Source organism: Entelurus aequoreus, linkage group LG01, assembly GCF_033978785.1.
Source record: "Entelurus aequoreus isolate RoL-2023_Sb linkage group LG01, RoL_Eaeq_v1.1, whole genome shotgun sequence".
In the NCBI taxonomy this organism is placed as follows: domain Eukaryota; kingdom Metazoa; phylum Chordata; class Actinopteri; order Syngnathiformes; family Syngnathidae; genus Entelurus; species Entelurus aequoreus.
The window spans coordinates 17,153,283-17,174,211 of NC_084731.1; the positions used below are offsets into that span (position 1 = coordinate 17,153,283).

The 20,929-nt window shown below is 38.2% G+C and overlaps 1 protein-coding gene across 2 annotated transcripts in view; it reads right to left on the bottom strand.

The window, feature by feature from the left end:
- Positions 1-20,929, bottom strand: part of mapkapk3 (MAPK activated protein kinase 3) — a 75,459-nt gene that overhangs the window by 36,437 nt on the left and 18,093 nt on the right. For both annotated transcript variants that reach the window (XM_062044848.1, XM_062044840.1), the window contains exon 3: positions 3,124-3,263. In XM_062044848.1, coding sequence (XP_061900832.1) covers positions 3,124-3,263 — 140 coding nt within the window. The remainder of the gene's footprint in view (positions 1-3,123; positions 3,264-20,929) is intronic.

Here is a 20,929-nt window from a genome sequence, read left to right on the forward strand (position 1 = left end):
CTTCATTTTGGACTACACAACGTGTATTGGTGGTTCGTTGGTGAAAAATGTACATACCGTATCTTCCGTACCATAGGGTGCACCGGATTATAAAGCGCAATGTCGATGAATGGTCTATTTTTGATCTTTTTTCATATATAAGGCGCAACGGATTATAGGCCGCAATAAAGAAGTCATATTATTATGATTTTTTTCTAAATGTAAAACACTTCCTTGTGGTCTACATCAGTCTTTTTCAACCTTTTTTTAAGGCAAGGCACGTTTTTTTCATTAAAAATTCCGGAGGCACACCACCAGCAAAAATGTTAAAAAATGAAACTCCACCAGGTCGTCGTGCCTTATTTTGAGTTTGTTGGTGTTTTCCTGTGTAGTGCTTTAGTTCTTGTCTTGCGCTGTTATTTTGGTGGCCCTTCCTGTTTTGTTGGTGTTTTCCTGTAGCAGTTTCATGTCTTCCTTTGAGCGCTATTCCCCACACCTGCTTTGTGTTAGCAAGCAAGGCTATTTAAGTTGTTGCTATCCTTCTTTGTGTGGACATTGTTGATTGTCATGTCATGTACGGATGTACTTTGTGGACGCCGTAAGTTTTTGCTGTCGTCCAGCATTCTGTTTCTGTTTACTTGGTAGCCAATTCAGTTTTACTTGTGTTTTGCATAGCCATTCCTATGCTTCATTGCCTTTTCCTTATGTTCATTTTTGGTTTAAGCATTATATACGTTATTACCTGCATATTGTGATCACAACAAACCATCCTCGTCTCACCCGACACATTCTGACTTTTACAAAGCAATTAACTACCTGCTGCCACCTACTGACATGGAGTATTACGTGGTTACCCTGCCGAGCTCTACACAGCACAGACACTAAGCAACGGCACATTATTTGCAGGTTATAATTATTGATTTGAAAAAAATATTTTTGGGACCAATTAGGTGAAGTTGCATAATTTCCCACAGCACACCAGACAATATCTCACGGCACACTAGTGTGCCGCGGCACAGTGGTTGAAAAACACTGGTTTACATAACATGTAATGGTGGTTCTTTGGTCAAAATGTTGCATAGATGATGTTTTACAGATCATCTTCAAGCCGCTTTCTGACAGTCGCTTCAGGATGCGCCGTTTCATAAGTGCAGTCTACACGTATCTCTTATGTTTGACTGCCATCTACTGGTCACGCTTATCATTACACCATGTACCAAATAAAATTGCTTCGAAGTCGGTAAGCAAAACCAGAATTATTCCGTACATTAGACTGTCGAGTTTTGAGAAAAAAAAGGATTTTAAATGCGCCTTATAGTCCGGAAAATACGGCAGATTTTGTTTTACAGACCTATTTGTAAGCTTTATTTTTGCTCTCTTTCAAAACGAGCGGTTTTGAAAGGTGGAGTTGTTCGATGCAAATGAACCCCTCCTCACCACGCCCCCTCACGCTGAGTCAGCATTTGCCCCCACCGGTCAGGTTTTTTTGTAGTTTTTAGCTTTCTTGCTTTTATTGTGCACTTTGGACATCGATGACCGGCACCATGTTACCCTGAATTGATGAACGTGGACCCCGACTTAAACAAGTTGAAAAACTTATTCGGGTGCTACCATTTAGTGGTGAATTGTACGGAATATGTACTGAACTGTGCAATCTACTAATAAAAGTTTCAATCAATCAATCAAAACCCACCATTAGTTATCAGAATATAAGTTTTTAAATATCGGTTGATATTGATATTTTTCAAGACCTATGGAAAATATGGACCAGTAGAAAAATGTCAAATGTAACCTTCCTCTGATTATAATCCCCTCGGCTATCAAGGCAAAAAGGGAATGACATTTCAATACAAGACACTCAGAGTTGACAGAAACAAAATTATAAAAACACAAAGTATTTGTTCTGTCAACAGTGCAGACAATAAGCAAAGAATATTGGAAGCACACTAATTGATGATTAAAAACAACAATAACAAATCCGGTTTGATAAATGAAGAGCTGGAGACAGGAAATTGCGCACAGAGAAAGGTTCTCCAATAAAAACATAACCACCACAATAGATGCTAAGTGTCATGATCCATGGCCCGGATCATGTTTTTGTTATTTTCTGTTAGTTTTGGACTCCCTCAGTTCCTGTTGTTGTGCACCCTTGAGTTTGTTTAGTTATTTATTATTTTCACCTGTCTCTGATTGGTGTTCGGGACGCTCACCTATTTCCCGAGCACTAATCAGAGGCATTATTTAAGCCTGCCTTTGCCGGTCAGTCCGCCTGGCTTCTTTGTTTGCTTCATGCTACTATTACGTGAGTATTCCTTGTCTTCTAGCCTGTGCTAAGTGTTAGCCTTAGCTTCGAGTGCGATCGGCACGTTTTTCCTCTGGCTTGTTTTCCGTTTTCGGTACTTGTTTGATTTCGACAATAAATCATGTTCCTACCTGCACTTCCCGTCCGGAGTGGTCCGTCTGCATCCCGGGGGAACGAACCTTGCAGCGAGCTGTGACCCCCCACACGTAACGCTAAGAAGCAATGTTACTTAATTAAACCTCTTGGTATTTGGTTCATAGATCATCCATTTTAAAGTTAAAGTACCAATGATTGTCACACTAGGTGTGGTGAGATTATCCTCTGCATTTCACCCATCACCCTCACCCCCTGGGAGCTGGGAATAATAACCCGGGGAATAATTTTTGGTGATTTAACCCCCAATTCCAACCCTTGATGCTGAGTGCCAAGCAGGGAGGTAATGGCTCCCATTGTTATAGTCTTTGGTATGACTCGGGCGGGGGTTTGAACTCACGACCTACCGATCTCAGGGCGGACTCTCTAAACACTAATCCACTGCGCAGGCCATAATGATCCGGGTTACAGGGAGCTGGAGTATACGGTATTTTGAAAATAAAATCTAATCAACCAAAAGTTTTCAAATTGCTTTGTATTATGTCTGCGGAGCCTCTAAGGGGTCACGGACCCCCTGTTAAAGACCTCTGCACTAGAGCATCAGTGACTACAGATGAAAGTGTCCTACAATAGATTGAAACATAACACAAAAATACATGCATCTTAAAAAAAACCAAGATATCTGTTTTATATTTGCTGGAAGTTGTCAAATTCCTAAGCTGGTTCGATGATGGTAAAGTGTACAGTACCATTCCATGATTATGAGCAGGCACTTTTTCCCCTGATGCATGTTTTCATACAGGCTGAGAATTGGAACAATGTGCGGCCCGCCAGAGACCCGCCAGTGAAGCTCCACTTCTCGCTTCGCTTTGGGGCTGTCATAGAGGATCTGGAAGACATATAAAGGGGAAAAGAAATGACTGCAGGACATATACTGCATAAACAGTAGGGGTGTAACGGTACACAAAAATTTCGGTTCGGTACGTACCTCGGTTTAGAGGTCACGGTTCGGTTCATTTTCGGTACAGTAAGAAAACAACAAAATATGTGACCCGTGCTGGCAAAATGAGTCGGAATACGCACAGGCTAATTTTGAGCTACAGGCAAATAAGTGAAAAAAATGTATCTTGGTTGAAATTGAGATTTTCACAAAAATGAGTCCATAAAGCCACAATCTAGCGATCCCAATCATCGAAATAGCAAGAAAACATCTTAAATCACCTTTATTTGAAGGTTTTGTACGAGGTATGTCTTCAGAAATGAGTCCTTTGTGTTAAAATTCCTTGAGAAAATCAAGTGTTTTCAACGCTCACTCGCGGCAATAAGGGGGAATCCCCCTAGCCATATTTGGTATCATTGTGACGCCAAGTTTACCTACTTTCTAAAAATGAGCGTGGAATTCCCGATGACGCCATTCTGAACCAATAGAATTTGAGTTTTTAAACCTGTCCCGACGTAAACAAATCCGGCTTGTTGCTAAGCGGTCGCTGTGAGGCATACCCTCATTGGTTGAATCACCCCGCGCGGTGCATGGTGGTATCATGGCAGCGCCCTGATGAAAAACAACACAGTAATTCGAGCGGAATATTTGGTGAAAAAAGGTGATTTTCGAACATTTAATTATTATTTTTGTGGATAAGTTAGACTGTTTTACATTCCGTAATGGATTTAGAAGGTGTAGAGCAGACCTGGGCATTCTGCGGCCCGCGGGCCGCATCCGGCCCTTTGTGCATCCCTGTCCGGCCCGCGTGAGGCCAATTATAAATTACAAAATAAATTTAAAAAAGTATCTATGTCGAGTGTGCAATACAACGGTGCTGCTTTTGTTTTGAAAATCGTTATTTGTATTACTTCCGTGTGGACGTATGCGTGTGCGTGATTGTGAGTGAATGTGAACAGCTGCAATCATTAATTACAAAATAAAGTTGAAAAAACATCTATGTCGTGCGCGCAATACAACTGTGCTGCTTTTATTTTGAAAAGTATTATTTATGGGCGTGTGTCCGTGTGTAACCTGCGAGTGAAGGTGCACATGCAGCGACAAGTGATGCACGGTTTACACCCGAGACGCTAAAAAGAGAAAAGTTGATGAAGAATAGCGTGTTTCCAACAAGACATGGACTGCCAAGCAACGTCCCCTCGAAGGTGCGTGCCTGCGCAATTGCGCACTGCTCAAGCGTCTGCTGCGCGCAGCAAATATATGCCGCGCACCAAATCAAATCCCATCTGAATTCTAAACAAAATAAACATATTTATTCTATGTAATTTTGCAATGCAACTCTGAGTGACAGTGACAACAAGCGGTCCTAACGGTGTTCGTCAACACCGTTCAATTGAACACCGTTCAATTATTGTAACGTCTATCGAGATGCTTCGAGGACAGGAATTATATCGATCACTTTATTGAGCAAAACTGTTTATATTCGGACATAACCACACCAAAAACATGAGTAAAACACTTCTATCTCGAAAAACTAGTAATTTTATGCCGTACAAACCAGGCCAAAACCAACTTGTCATCTGTCACCAACACGCATAGCACTAAACCACTGGTGCGTTTATGGCCACACAAAAAGTCGGACAACTCAAACACCACACAAAGTTACACTATGACTCCTCAGTCATACGTGTGCTTATTTTACTGTCATTTATTATTAATGTTAATTTATTTATATTAGTCATGGAATGCTGTTACACACACTATGTTGAAGTATTACTATTATTATTAATTATTATTATTACTATTATTTATCTTACGGTATATATAAAAAAAAAAATTGAGCAAAATTTAATTGAAATATTGTCGATGTGGCCCTCCAGCAGTGCTCGGGTTGCTCATGCGGCCCCCGGTAAAAATTAATTGCCCACCCCTGGTGAAGAGGGTACACAGGGGGTTGCAAATGCGCTAAATTCACTGCAGTCGGCGAATCTTCTTAGTGCTGCTGGTCAGGAATATTACGGACAGCTGACCAGCTGACAAACTGACCAGTGAACAAAAAAACTGTGACATAACAGTGTTGACATTTTTGTACATAACCGTTTTCAATAGAGTTGAATATATATTTTTCCTTTAGACATGGGATTTGACTTTAATTGTACCAATTTTGGTGTTGCTACAAGGACTTTTAAGGCATGGTTGCTATGGAGTTTTGTTTTGGAACATTCTGTTCTGGAACAGTAAACTTTAGTCAGTAAACTGGTTTTTCTCAAAACGGACCCTCAAACTTGGTCAACTTCAATCGGATGTAACTCGGTCATTTTCTGTCCGATTCCAACAAACCATATATCATTTTGAAGGTCTTTAGATGGAGAATTTGTAAATAACAATAGCTCACGTTTTTAAAATTTCCTCATTGTGACTCATTTTGCCAGCACAGGTCACATATACATTTTTTGGTTATTTATTTACCAAATTTGTAAACAATGGCTTTATCCTTTTAACATTGGGAACACTATAATAATTCTGCCCACGTTAATCAAAATTAAACTGCCTCAAGTTGTTGCTCAGATTAAAAATAAAATGACAAAACTTTTCTTCTACATATAAAAAGTGCAACATTAAACAGTTTCAAGTCAACTCATCATGCTTAATTTATTACAGCATTTGGGAAGCCTGTAGTTGATTTATTATGTAAATGTTATATTTTTATCAACATGTGATAGCAGGGACCCTGCCATTCAAAACTAGGCTGCTGCATTACTAATGATTAATGTAACTATAGCTGGAAAAATGGTACAATAGCAATAGGAGAGACTATTCATCCCTGAACACCATGGAGTTCATGTAGGCTTAATGATGCAGTTACATTATTATATCAACTATCAGAGACAGAAACTCTTCATTTAACATAATGTCCTTTTTTGCTGCTTCAACACATCTCAATTAACACAGGAAAAAGGTCAAGTGAAATAACAGACAGACAGAGCTTTGCTGTCCGTAACACACACACACACACACCGCAAAATGCGCTAACGTTACGCTAAAAGCTAATTAGCCTTCACCTCAAGACAGGACTGCGAGCGAGCTGAGCTGCCGTTTACGTTTATGTCACTGCTGATTGGCTGTTACCGCTCTGAATACGCACTGCTGATTGGCTGTTACCGCTCCGTGTGTAACCAATCAGATGGTTGTGTGGGTGGGACAATGCTGTGTAGAGTACTGACAGAGACAGGCAGAACGAAGCGGAGCAGCTTGTTAAGACTTTAGCTTAGGCGGCTACTTAATATGTTCGTGTGGAAACTCGTTCGGTACACCTCCGAACCGAACCGAAACCCCCGTACCGAAACGGTTCAATACAAATACACGTACTGTTACACCCCTAATAAACAGCTAATCAGTTCTTTATCTAGTTTCTACTGTTTATCCTGTTTGGAGCGACCGGTGAGCAGCAATAATGAAAATATGCATATAGTGCTGTTTTGGTTGTGACCGTAGTGTGTGTCTATTACACCCATTAATAACAACACGTACGCGGACAGCAGGTGGTACACACGCACATAGTGTGCATGTCCAGTCAGTGTGTATTTTTGGATATGACAGCCATGGAGTGATCCACTTTTCACACCAAGGCCACCCTGGTCGCACCACAAGGGGGCTGACTCATGGACATATGGACATTCAAAACTGAGCATTAGGACAAGTAACCTGCTTATTTGTTGATTCAAGAAGTAGAAACTCTAGTCAGTAACAGCTTCCGACTGCATGTGTGGATAAGGAAGTGATAGCGTGTGTGCACAACAGACAGGTTGAAAGGAGAAGTCTATCTGGCATAGGGTGTGACTACTCCCATGAAAGGTGACTTTGATCAAAATAATGAGAGCTTTTGTTGTTGGGAGTCCATTTTATGGCTTTACAACCCTCATTTCCTGCACTGCAGACTTAGCTGTGATGTATAAAGAACGGATTAAAAACTACAAGAATCACAGAGAGGGAGTGAGTCATCTCATGTGCTGATAAGTCTCTAAACACAGATTGGCTTCATTTTGCCCAACCAATTAACAGCCTCCTCTCACGTCTACATGGAGGCTGTATTCCAACACTCAACCCAAACACAGTATATCATATTAGTTACCACAAGTTGGCTCTGTATTCAAAAAGGCAATAAAGAAAAAGGGTTCAAACAGGGAATTGTTGACAGTGATCAGCTAACCAACTCGGTTCTACAAACCCCAAAACCAGTGAAGTTGGCACGTTGTGTAAATGGTAAATAAAAACAGAATACAATGATTTGCAAATCCTTTTCAACTTATATTCAATTGAATAGACTGCAAAGACAAGATACTTAACGTTCGAACTGGAAAACTTTATTTTTTTGCAAATATTAGCTCATTTGGAATTTGATGCCTGCAACATGGTTAAAAAAAAGACTGATAAAGTTGAGGAATGCTCATCTAACATCCCACAGGTGAACAGGCTAATTGGGAACAGGTGGGTGCCATGATTGGGTATAAAAGCAGCTTCCATGAAATACTCAGTCATTCACAAACAAGGATGGGGCGAGGGTCACCACTTTGTGTACAAATGCGAGAGCAAATTGTCCAACAGTTTAAGAACAACATTTCTCAACCAGCTTTTGCAAGGAATTTAGGGATTTCACCATCTACGGTCTGTAATATCATCAAAAGGTTCAGAGAATCTGGAGAAATTACTGCACGTAAGCGATGATATTACGGACCTTCGATCCCTCAGGCGGTACTGCATCAAAAAGCGACATCGATGTGTAAAGGATATCACCACATGGGCTCAGGAACACTTCAGAAAACCACTGTCAGTAACTACAGTTGGTCGCTACATCTGTAAGTGCATCTTAAAACGCTACTTTGCAAAGCGAAAGCCATTTATCAACAACTAGGGATGATGTTCGTTAAGAAATTATCGAGTTCGAGCACATTATCGAATTCTCTTATCGAATCCAGATAGGTTGTGTGTGCATTGAGTTCCAAAAGCCATAGATGTGCTGCGCCTTATTTATGTGTTAAATACAGAAATAGCACCCGTAACTGACACGGCGCCTTTTAATACGGTGCGCCCTATAGTCGCGAAAATACGGTATAGTGGCTTCGATAACGGGAACCGGTTCTCAAAAAGGGATTCGAATCCATGGAATTGGTTCTTTTCTTATTGAACAATCGGGAGAACCGGTTTCCAACATCATCCCTATCAACAACACCCAGAAACGCCGTCGGCTTCGCTGGGCCCGAGCTCGTCTAAGATGGACTGATGCAAAGTGGAAAAGTGTTCTGTGGTCTGACGAGTCCACACTTAAAATTGTTTTTGGAAACTGTGGACGTTGTGTCCTCCAGAACAAAGAGGAAAAGAACCCTTCGGATTGTTCTAGGCGCAAAGTTCAAAAGCCAGCATCTGTTATCATGTTATAATGGACGCCCCTGCTTATTTCAGCAAGACAATGCCAAGCCCTGTGTTACAACAGCGTGGCTTCATAGTAAAAGAGTGCAGGTACTAGACTGGCCTGCCTGTAGTCCAGACCAGTCTACCATTGAAAATGTGTGGCGCATTATGAAGCCAAAAATAGCACAACGGAGACCCCCGGACTGTTGAACAACTTAAGCGGTACATCAAGCAAGAATGGGAAAGGATTCCACCTGAAAAGCTTCAAAAATTGGTCTCAGTTCCCAAACGTTTACTGAGTGTTGTTAAAATGAAAGGCCATGTAACACAGTGGTTAAAAAAATGCCCCTGTGCATAACAAATATGGCAGTGCCATGTTGCCATTTTTTTCCATAACTTAGGTTGATTTATTTTGGAAAACCTTGTTACATTGTTTAATGCATCCAGCGGGGCATCACTACAAAATTAGGCATAATAATGTGTTGATTCCACAACTGTATATATCGGTATCGGTTGATATCGGAATCTGTAATTAAGAGTTGGACAATATCGGAATATCGGATATCGGCAAAAAATCCATTATCGGACATCTCTAACACTTACCATTTCAAGGTGTTTGCGGGCCAGATAAAATTATATTGCGGGCCTTGCGTTTGACACCTGTGGCCTAAAACAACACAAGCATAGGGCATTTGAGAGAGAGGTAAAATGCTGCCCACAACGCTATGACAACAGATGCTCGCTGGCACCACTTCAAACTTCGCATATTTATTGAGCTAGACGTGACTTTAGGTAAATTCAACCTATTGGTCAAACGCCGTGTGCCTCCCCTCCAGATCACTTCATTCCTTTTAGCGCAAATAAATGTATTGCTTTTCCCATTGACCTATGACTTTGATTGATTGATTGAAACTTTTATTAGTAGGTTGCACAGTGAAGTACATATTCCGTACAATTGACCACTAAATGGTAACACCCGAATAAGTTTTTCAACTTGTTTAAGTCGGGGTCCACTTAAATTGATTCATGATACAGATATATACTATCAGATATATACTATAATCAAAATACAGTCATCACACAAGATAATCACATTGAATTATTTACATTATTTACAATCGGGGGGGGGGGGGGGGGGGGGGGGTAGGATATGGACAGCAAGTAGTGGACATAGAGAGAGAGAGAGAGAGAGAGAGAGAGAGAGAGAGAGAGAGAGAGAGAGAGAGAGAGAGAGATCAGAAGGCATAAGAAAAAGTATCTGCATTTGATTGTTTACATTTGATTATTAGCAATCCGGGGAGGGTGTTAGTTTAGGGTTGTAGCTGCCTGGAGGTGAACTTTTATTGCGGCTTTGAAGGAGGATAGAGATGCCCTTTCTTTTATACCTGTTGGGAGCGCATTCCACATAGATGTGGCATAGAAAGAGAATGAGTTAAGACCTTTGTTAGTTCGGAATCTGGTTTAACGTGGTTAGTGGAGCTCCCCCTGGTGTTGTGGTTATGGCGGTCATTTACGTTAAGGAAGTAGTTTGACATGTACTTCGGTATCAGGGAGGTGTAGCGGATTTTATAGACTAGGCTCAGTGCAAGTTGTTTAACTCTGTCCTCCACCTTGAGCCAGCCCACTTTAGAGAAGTGGGTAGGAGTGAGGTGGGATCTGGGGTGGAGGTCACCAAAACAAGGCTTCTTTGCAGCTCCTCACAAATCGCTCTTTATTGCGGGTCCGAATCGAAGACTGGTGGGAGAGAGTTGTTTTGAAAGAGATTTTTGGACGGAGAATGGAAAGAAAACTTTCGAATGTCTCAACGTTCATTCAATGAGTTCTGTGGATTGATGGAAGGAGTTTTAATTCCGAAGAAACAGACTGTCCGTGCCCCAGTACCACTTCAGATATGGTTCCTGTTGTTCTGTACAAGCTTGCCAGTTGTGCAGAACACAGAGTTATTGCTAATCAGTTAGGAGTGTACAATCTTCCATCTCACGCATATTTCTTCTTAGACTTAGACTTACACTGCAAAAACTGAAATCTAAGTAATATTAAATATTCCAAATAAGGGTGATATTTGCTTATTTTCTTGTCTGATAAGATCATTCTTCTCACTAAGCAGATTTTATGTTGGAGTGTTTTACTTGTTTTAAGTGTTTTGGTCCTAAATGATCTCAGTAAGATATTACAGCTTGTTGCTGAGATTTGATGACCTATATTGAGTAAAACATGCTTGAAACTAGAATATCAAGTGTTGCAAAGCTGTGTCATCAACACTCACATAAAACTACTTTTTTAAAGTAATCATTTTTTTATTTCAAGCATGAAAAAAAAAAATCATGACTTTGACACAATTGTGTCTCATAATTAAAAAGGATGACAGCCAAATTGACTTTGCTGTTTTATTTTAAGTGAAACAATAGAAAACACATACTCATATAGTAGTACAGTTGGCACAGTACAGTAAACTGACAGTTAATATTTAAATATTTAACATGTGAGATTTCTAACAATTTTGAACAGAAATAGTTCATGCACATTCAGATAAATTATTCAAAAATACAATTAAACATTTTTTGGCCAGGGCTGTATATATGCGCACTAATTGACTGAAAGAGCACGCACTTGGCGCGATGATGTCATGTTGTCGATGGAGAAATGCATTTTTAGACAATATGATTTGCCTGAGCGGCTAGGAGACCCCGAGAGTAACAAGCGGTTGCCTTGTTGCCTTTCCATTATGAACAATAAATTAGTTTTTAGTATAAGTTTGCTGGTTTCAAGAAATGTAATGCCGAGCGCATATCATTATGTCAACATAATGGCACTAGCATTAAGAATGTTTTTCAACATATTGAGCAAAAAGGTCTCGTTTTTTTTTTCTACCAAGAAAAGTGCACTTGTTAGTGAGAATATACTTTTTTTTAGGTATTTTTGGGTTCACTGAGGTTAGCTAATTTTACTTGTTTTGGAAAGTCTTGACAAGCCGAATGTTCTTGTTCTATTGGCAGATAATTTTGCTTAGTTCAAATAAAATACCCCTCATTTTTGTATTTTTTTGTCTTGTTTTTGAACACTGACTTTTTGCAGTGTAGACTTCCTTTTTATTGTCGTTCAAATTGGAACTTTACAGTACAGATAAGAACGGAATGTCGTTGCATTAGCTCGTTGTAGTGCAGGGTAAAAGAGCAATAAGGTGCAGATATAAATAAATAGATTACTGTACAGATAAATACATTGCACTTTTGCATATACATCCACGTTTATGGATGTATGTTATATTGTCTTTATACTACAGCAGCATTTATATCCTGCAGTCCGAATGAAGCCGGCATTCTCTATTTTCTTAGCTACATTTTAAATAAATCAGTTTATTTTTTTCTCCCATCGATTTACTTCAAATTGTTACATTACTCGAGAGATCTGGTTTTCAATCGCGTAATCAAGGTGTGTTAGTCCAGTTTTTCAAAACCCAAACACGATCAGATTAGGGTGTTTCCGTGGGTGGTAGAATGTTTATTTTTAGCATAATTTTTTGAGAAATGAGACTAATAACTGCTTGTATTATGTAGTCCAGGGGTGTCCAAAGTGCGGCACGGGGGCCATTTGCGGCCCGTAGGTAATTTTTTAACGGCCCCACGGCACATTCTAAAAATATGATGAAAAAAAACAAAAAAACATAAAAAGTGGTATAAAAGAGCAAACAGGTGAAATGTAACAAGAAAATGTTGCATTATTTACTCTAATAACACAAAGCTGCCATGCAGGCTGTTTCTTTCTTTAAAAAATAATAATGAATCAAAATCAATGTCATTTTGAATTATTGACCTATTCAAGGCTCCATTTACTTCACATTAAATATTCCACTTTGAGATATTTTTGGGGGAAAATGTTGCATATTTTTTGGTTGCCATTTAAAAAACAAAGTTTTTTAAAGGGCCTAAAACGAACAAACAAAAAACATAAACAACAATAAAACTTATAATTGACGGATAGATCTGAAGTTGATCTTGAGACTATTGTGGTAAAAGTTTTAAAAAATGTTGGATTTATTTTTTTAAACTTTACTGAGCAGTACCATTTTAAATCCCCAATAATTTTAGTGGGACTTTTTTTTTTTTTTTTTAAGTGTCATTGCTCAAAAAAATAATGAATTTAAATTAATGTTGTTATGAGTTATTGACCTTTTTAAGACTCCAATTATTATATAATCTCAAATATTCCACTTAAAAATTTTATTGGGGGAAAATATTGCATATTTTGTGTTTTTTTTCCATAAAAAAAATGGTTTTCCTTGACAAAAATGGCATACAACTTAAATCTTTAAAAGCGTTATATTGACAGATAGACCTAATGTTGATCTAGAGATTTAAACCTTGAATAATAATAATAATAATAATACTAAATAATGACACATTTGTAATATTTTTTTTGACTAAAACCTTTTGGGGTCCCCGGGATCAAGTCTGAGTGGAGGCCTAAATGTATCTTTTTTATACATATATTGTATTGGTTTTTAAAATAAAAAATATCAAAATGGCCCCCGCTTGCTTTGATTTTTCAGTGTGCGGCCGTCAGTGGAAAAAGTTTGGACACCCCTGATGTAGTCAGTGACGTGCAGTGAGGTTCAAGGGGAGTAAGCATTTTGTAGGTTTTTTTCTTTAAATGTTAATGTTCTCATCAATGTTAATAACATAGTTTCCAACAAATGTATTGAATTGTGGCGATGCACCGCGGCAAAATATTAGCCGCCACGCCTTTAAAATTTGAGGTTTTTTTACGTGAAAACAAAGTAAGGGGACGGTGTGGCTCGGTTGGGAGAGCGGCCGTACCAGTAACTTGAGGGTTCCGGGTTTGATCCCCGCTTCCGCCATCATAGTCAATGCCGTTGTGTCCTTGGGCAAGACATTTTACCCACTTGCTCCCAGTGCCACCCACACGGGTTTAAATGCAGCTTAAAGATGTAGATCATGTGTTTCACTATGTAAGCGCTTTGAGTCTCTAGAGAAAAGCACTATATAAATATAATTAACTTAACTTCACTCACAATGGGCCCAATTTAAACAGGTATTTCCTCCGTACACACACGTCCTTCTCCGTGCTTCACTCCCAGACACACAACAACACTTCCTCATTCTAACTAACCAGCTCAGTGGCCTTGTGGTTAGAGAGTCCGCCCTGAGACTGGGAGGTTGTGAGTTCAAACTCCCGGCCGAGTCATACCAGAGACTACAAAAAATGGGACCCTTTGCCTCCCTGCTTGGCACTCAGCATCAAGGGTTGGAATTGAGGGGTTAAATGACCAAACGATTCCCGAGCGCGGCGCACGCTATTATTTATTTATTCACTGTTCTGTTAGAGAGAACAAGGAAATGGGATAAAATTGCTATGGCATGAAAAGGGGTAGGATTAAATAAGCTAAGCTTCTTCCTACTCCTTTTCGGACGTGCTGTAATGAAACAACTGGAAATATGTGATGCATTACATTGTATGCATGTTCCAAATAAACTGAAACTGAACTGAACTAAACAGAACATTAAAATATATTTATTGTATTTTGTTTGTGTAAATAAGGTTTTCTTTTTTTTTTTATATATATATAAAGAAAAGCCGCTGGCTTCTTCTGTGGAAAAGGATGATGTGGCATCTGCAAGCTCTTGTGCGCCACCCCAATTCATACTGACTCAGTGTGTGTGGCAACGTACTATTAAAATAATAATGATGTCATATTTACAATAAATACAATAAACTGGCTGTAGACTCTACAGTGTAAAAAATCATGATGTAAAATCGTTTCTTTCTGGAAACATTTCTATCGGCAACATTGTTTACAAACAGAAATAGCCAGTATTGTTGACGTGCTTTCGCACTAAAGCAGACAATCTATCCCAGCTACGCTCGTAGCGCTCATTATCTAAATAACGACCAAAAAAATCAACAAAAGAATCCCCAAGCTCAAAGGTTAGTGAGTGGTCTCGCCATGATAAAGTAAAGCATCAGAGCTCTACTTGCAGCATCTCTAAACAGGATATGAGATTTAATGAGGGTCAGTAGAGACTTATTAACTCATTTGAGAGCCCAGCCTGCTTGGAGCAAACCTTCACCAGGATGAAGGCCTTTGTTAAAGTCTGTTAGTGGAATGAAATCCTTTACCAAAAATGTAGATATGTGACATATTTGAATTAACCATGTTGATGTGGAATTTCACTAAAATAATACCAGTGTATGCACTGCAAAAAGTCAGTGTTCAAAAACAAGAAAAATAAATACATAAAATAGGGGTATTTTTATTTGAACTAAGCTAAATTATCTGCCAATAGAACAAGAAAATTCGGCTTGTCAAGACTTTCCAAAACAAGTAAAATTAGCTAACCTCAATGAACCCAAAAATACCTTAAAATAAGTATATTCTCACTAATAACAAGTGCACTTTTCTTGGTACAAAAAAAGAGACCTTTTTGCTCAATATGTTGAAAAATATTCTTAAATTAAGTAAATGCTCGTGCCATTAACTTGACATAATGATATGCGCTCGGCATCATAATCTTTTTTTTCATGCTTGAAGTAAAAAATTATTACTTTAAAAAAGTAGTTTTATACTTGTGAGTTTTAATGACACAGCTTTGCAACAGTTGATGTTCTAGTTTCAAGCATGTTTTACTCAATATACACTACCGTTCAAAAGTTTGGGGTCACCCAAACAATTTTGTGGAATAGCCTTCATTTCTAAGAACAAAAATAGACTGTCGAGTTTCAGATGAAAGTTCTCTTTTTCTGGCCATTTTGAGCGTTTAATTGACCCCACAAATGTGATGCTCCAGAAACTCAATCTGCTCAAAGGAAGGTCAGTTTTGTAGCTTCTGTAACGAGCTAAACTGTTTTCAGATGTGTGAACATGATTGCACAAGGGTTTTCTAATCATCAATTAGCCTTCTGAGCCAATGAGCAAACACATTGTACCATTAGAACACTGGAGTGATAGTTGCTGGAAATGGGCCTCTATACACCTATGTAGATATTGCACCAAAAACCAGACATTTGCAGCTAGAATAGTCATTTACCACATTAGCAATGTATAGAGTGTATTTCTTTAAAGTTAAGACTAGTTTAAAGTTATCTTCATTGAAAAGTACAGTGCTTTTCCTTCAAAAATAAGGACATTTCAATGTGACCCCAAACTTTTGAACGGTAGTGTAGGTAATCAAATCTCAGCAACAAGCTGTAATATCTTACTGAGATCATTTAGGACCAAAACCCTTAAAACAAGTAAAACACTCTAACATAAAATCTGCTTAGTGAAAAGAATTATCTTATAAGACAGAAAATAAGCAAATATCACCCTTATTTGAGATATTTCATCTTACTTAGATTTCAGTTTTTGCAGTGTGAACAGGTTCATAATTAGGTGATAAACTCAACACTCACTATAATATGGTAACCCCAAGCTATTTACACACTTTAAATATTCTAAAGTGCTACAGGAAATCAAACTAGGTTCGAAGCTAATAGTATAACTGCATTAGACTAGGGCTGCAAATAACAACTAATTTGATAATCGATGAATATGTCGATTATTACTTTGATTACTCGATTAATAATCGGATAAAAGAGACGAACTACATTTCTATCCTTTCCAGTATTTTATTGAAAAAAAACCTGCATACTGGCACCATACTTATTTTCAGGGTTTCCCACACATTCATTTATTTGTGGCAGCCCGCCACGAAAGAATTACGTCCGCCACAAAAAAAATAAAAAAATAAAAATAATAATAATTAAAAAAAATAAATTAAAAAAAATTATTTTTTTTTGTCCTCTCCAGCTTCTCAGGCAAATCATATAGTTGATGTACATGCCCATATAGGCTGTTCAGATTTACTTTACAAAAGAGAAGTGTATGATACTTCTCTTGTTGCCTTATTTGTATTTGACTTTATTAAATGTATTTATATTAGAAACACAACATGTGTATATAACAAAGGGTGCAAAGTCTGCAGGCAGTAGGAAACACATGGTTAAGTGTAGGGAGTAAAACTGATGGCAGTCTAAAGTTCAAGATTTTTGGAGCTCTTTGTTCAGTGGATCAGATGTTTGATGAAGCTCTGTGTCTATCTACCACCACTACTGTTTTCTGTTTATTTGTTACTGACTGTGGCAGGACATCTCTGCCCCTGTTTCACTTTATGTTGCTGGTAAATAATATGGTTGTAGTAGTGGGCTAAAATTAAATTATTTACCGTAATTTCCGGACTATAAGCCGCTACTTTTTCCCCTCGTTCTGGTCCCTGCGGCTTATACAACGGTGCGGCTTATATACGGCCTGTTCTTCTCCGACACCGACGAAGAGGATTTCGGTGGTTTTAGTACGCAGGAGGAAGACGATGACACAATGATTAAAGACTGACTTTTCATATACCGGTAGGCTGGTTATTTTGATAACGTACATGCGAGCACTTTGTATTACTTTGCACCGTTGTATTATTTGTACTCTGCACGAATGCTGTTCGCCATGTCAAAGATGTGAAAGTTTGATTGAATGATTTAAAGATTTATAGTTAATAAATGGGACGCTTTGCGTTCCCAAACAGTCATCTCTGTCCCGACAATCCCCTCCGTGGTAGCAGGAACCCCTATATACTACGGTAATTACCAGTGGCGTGCAGTCACTAGAGGCAGGGGAGGCGGGGCCTCACCTGCCATCATGGAAAGAAAAAAAATGTAAAAAGAAAAAAAAAAATATTAAATTGTTATATGTATCCAGTGATTATACTAAAGTTATTTTCCATTTAACTTCACCAGTTTTAGATTATTTTTATTTTTATTTTCACATTTGCCGTTCAAATACTGAGAAGAGACGGTGCGGTGATCAGCAGCCAGTTGAGGCACGTCACTGATTTGTGCCTCAACATGGAATGTGCACAATGACTCGGCTAACTGCTCAGCTGCTGTGCAGGGAAACTGTATTGCTATATGAATTATATTATACATTTCCATAGTTTAGTTAGCTGAGGTATATAATGTACAGTGTATTTTGTCAACAACTGTATGTGTGTAACGTATTTTTTCAGCTGAGCATTCATAAAACTGCTGCCAAAGACGTACTGTCTGAGGCTCGCAGTAATCCCGCCTCCTGGTGGTAGAGGGCGGTAGTGATCCCAGAGATCATTCCTTGCCGCAGAAGAAAAAAAAAAAAAAAAAAGTTAGCAATAATAAGTGCAGCGTTTTTTTATTTCCTCTCGCCTGAACTTTTATTAAAAACATGGAGGATTACATATGTAAAATAAAACAGTTTTCTAAACTGGACTTTCAATCGAAGCAGGAGGTAATAATTAGAGGTAGACCAACACCGGAGCTAAAAGGTTTGCTTTTGACTTCGGGACAGAAGACCCGTTCTTTTCAAACGGTGTGGTACACACGCAAAGGGAGGATGTCCAGCAAGAAAGGTAAGACCATAATAATGTTTTTTTTATTAAATGTGCTTTTTTGTGTGCTAGTTTGTATGTGTAAAGAATGCTGGTATGAGCTTTTAAACATAACCCGTTAACTGCTGCCAATCACATGGTGAATAAGATACTATTTAGGGTTCATATGTTTGTAAATCTGACTGTGATGATGCAGTGCCTCACCAGACATTAACCTCACCGCACACCACTGGTAATTACACATCAAAACCCTGCGGCTTATAGTCGGGTGCGGCTTATATATGGAGCAATCTGTATTTTCCCCTAAATTTAGCTGGTGCGGCTTATAGTCCGGTGCGGCTTATAGTCCGGAAATTACGGTAGTATGCACTAATTAAAGGGGCAGAGCTTTGAGACATTTTAGCTTTTATATTTTATAAGATATATTTTTTGTAAGAACCACAATTAATAAATATATTTCAGTGAATAACTTATTGTTCAAATCTGTATATAAATATGTACATAAAGTGTTGTAATTATATTGTAAAATGGATGGATGGATGGATGGACGTTTAAAACAAAACTGTTATTATTAATTAGTAAGTATACATTTTTTGAGCCTTTTTAGAGAAAATCAAATCATTGTAGTAAATTATGCAAATTACTCGATTATGTCATGTGACCACGCCCATAGCCACGCCCCCACCGCCACAGGTATCTTGGCAGTTTATGGGAAACACTGATTTTGATTATTGTTTATCAGCTGTTTGTAAATGTTGCAGTTTATAAATAAAGGTTTATTAAAAAATAACAAAATAAAAAAATTTAAATAAAAAAGTAGCCTCTGCGCATGCGCATAGCATAGATCCAACGAATCAATGACTAAATTAATCACCAACTATTTTTATAATCGGTTTTAATCGATTAGTTGTTGTAGCCCTACTGCACAGATAATTATCAGGAATTATGACGCCATACCTATGAATCTTTCAAAAATACCTCAAATCACGACAAACAACAAAAACGCTCCAATGAGGCGAGATTATGCGTACTGTGCTGTGGATGCTTAGGGTGAGCGAATCAAGCGCTCCTTTTCCTTTTCTTTGCCATTTGAAATAAACCTCCCCTGAGCTCACTGTAAACAAACATGGCGTCCATTGTGTGGGACTTCTTCACTGCTTCAGAGGAAGACATTTTGCGTGGTATTTCCACAAAAAGTCTGCAAGGGGGGTATAAAATAAACACATCAAACCCTATCAACCACCTGGAACGTCAGCATCTCTACGACGGTGTTTTGAAAGCCTACGAAGATGCCAGCTGCTAAAGAAGCCGGTCCAAAGACGGCAGCAAATAAACTACAATTAAAAAACCAAATATACAGTACAGGCCAAAAGTTTGGACACACCTTCTCATTCAATGTGTTTTCTTTATCTTCATGACTATTTATATTGTAGATTGTCACTGAAAGCATCAAAACTATGAATGAACATGTGGAGTTATGTACCTAACAAAAAAAGGCAAAATTACTGAAAACATGTTTTATATTCTAGTTTCTTCAAAATAGCCACCCTTTGCTCTGATTACTGCTTTGCACACTCTTGGTATTCTCTTGATGAGCTTCAAGACGTAGTCACCTGAAATGGTTTTCACTTCACAGGTGTCATAGTTTTGATGCCTTCAGTGACAATCTACAATGTAAATAGTCATGAAAATAAAGAAAACGCATTGAAAGGAGAAGGTGTGTCCAAACTTTTGGCCTGTACTGTATGTAAGTATCAATAAATAAGTGATCGGTTATCGTTCTTGAGAAGCAGGGAGTTACCTGTATGCGTATCGGCTTGGGAAAAAATATTGTGCATCCCTTCCCAGAGTTTCCCATAAACTGCCAAGATACCTGTGGCGGTGGGGGCGTGGTCACCATTACATCATCGAGTAATTTGCATAATTAACTACAATTATATGATTTTCTCTAAAAGCTCAAAAAATGTATACTTACTAATTAATAATAACAGTTTTGTTTTAAACGTCCATCCATCCATTTTACAATATAATTACAACACTTTATGTACATATTTATATACAGATTTGAACAATAAGTTATTCACTGAAATATATTTATTAATTGTGGTTCTTACAAAAAATATATCTTATAAAATATAAAAGCTAAAATGTCTCATAAAGCTCTGCCCCTTTAATTAGTGCATACTAAATAATTTAACTTTAGCCTACTACTACAACCATATTATTTACCAGCAACATAAAGTGAAACAGAGGCAGAGGTGTCCTGCCACAGTCAGTAACAAATAAACAGAAAACAGTAGTGGTGGTAGATAGACACAGAGCTTCATCAAACATCTGATCCACTGAACAAAGAGCTCCAAAAATCTTGAACTTTAGACTGCCATCAGTTTTACTCCCTACACTTAACCATGTGTTTCCTACTGCCTGCAGACTTTGCACCCTTTGTTATATACACATGTTGTGTTTCTAATATAAATACATTTAATAAAGTCAAATACAAATAAGGCAACAAGAGAAGTATCCTACACTTCTCTTTTGTAAAGTAAATCTGAACAGCCGATATGGGCATCTACATCAACTATATGATTGTCCTGAGAAGCTGGAGAGGACCCAAAAAATAAAAATAAAAATAATAATAATAATGATTTTTTTTTTTTTAATTTGTGGCGGACGTAATTATTTCGTGGCGGGCCGCCACAAATAAATGAATGTGTGGGGAACACTGCTTCCAATAACACAAAAATATGTCTTTAAAAACAATGTTTTTTTTTTTTTTATGCACATGCGTCTTGGCATTTA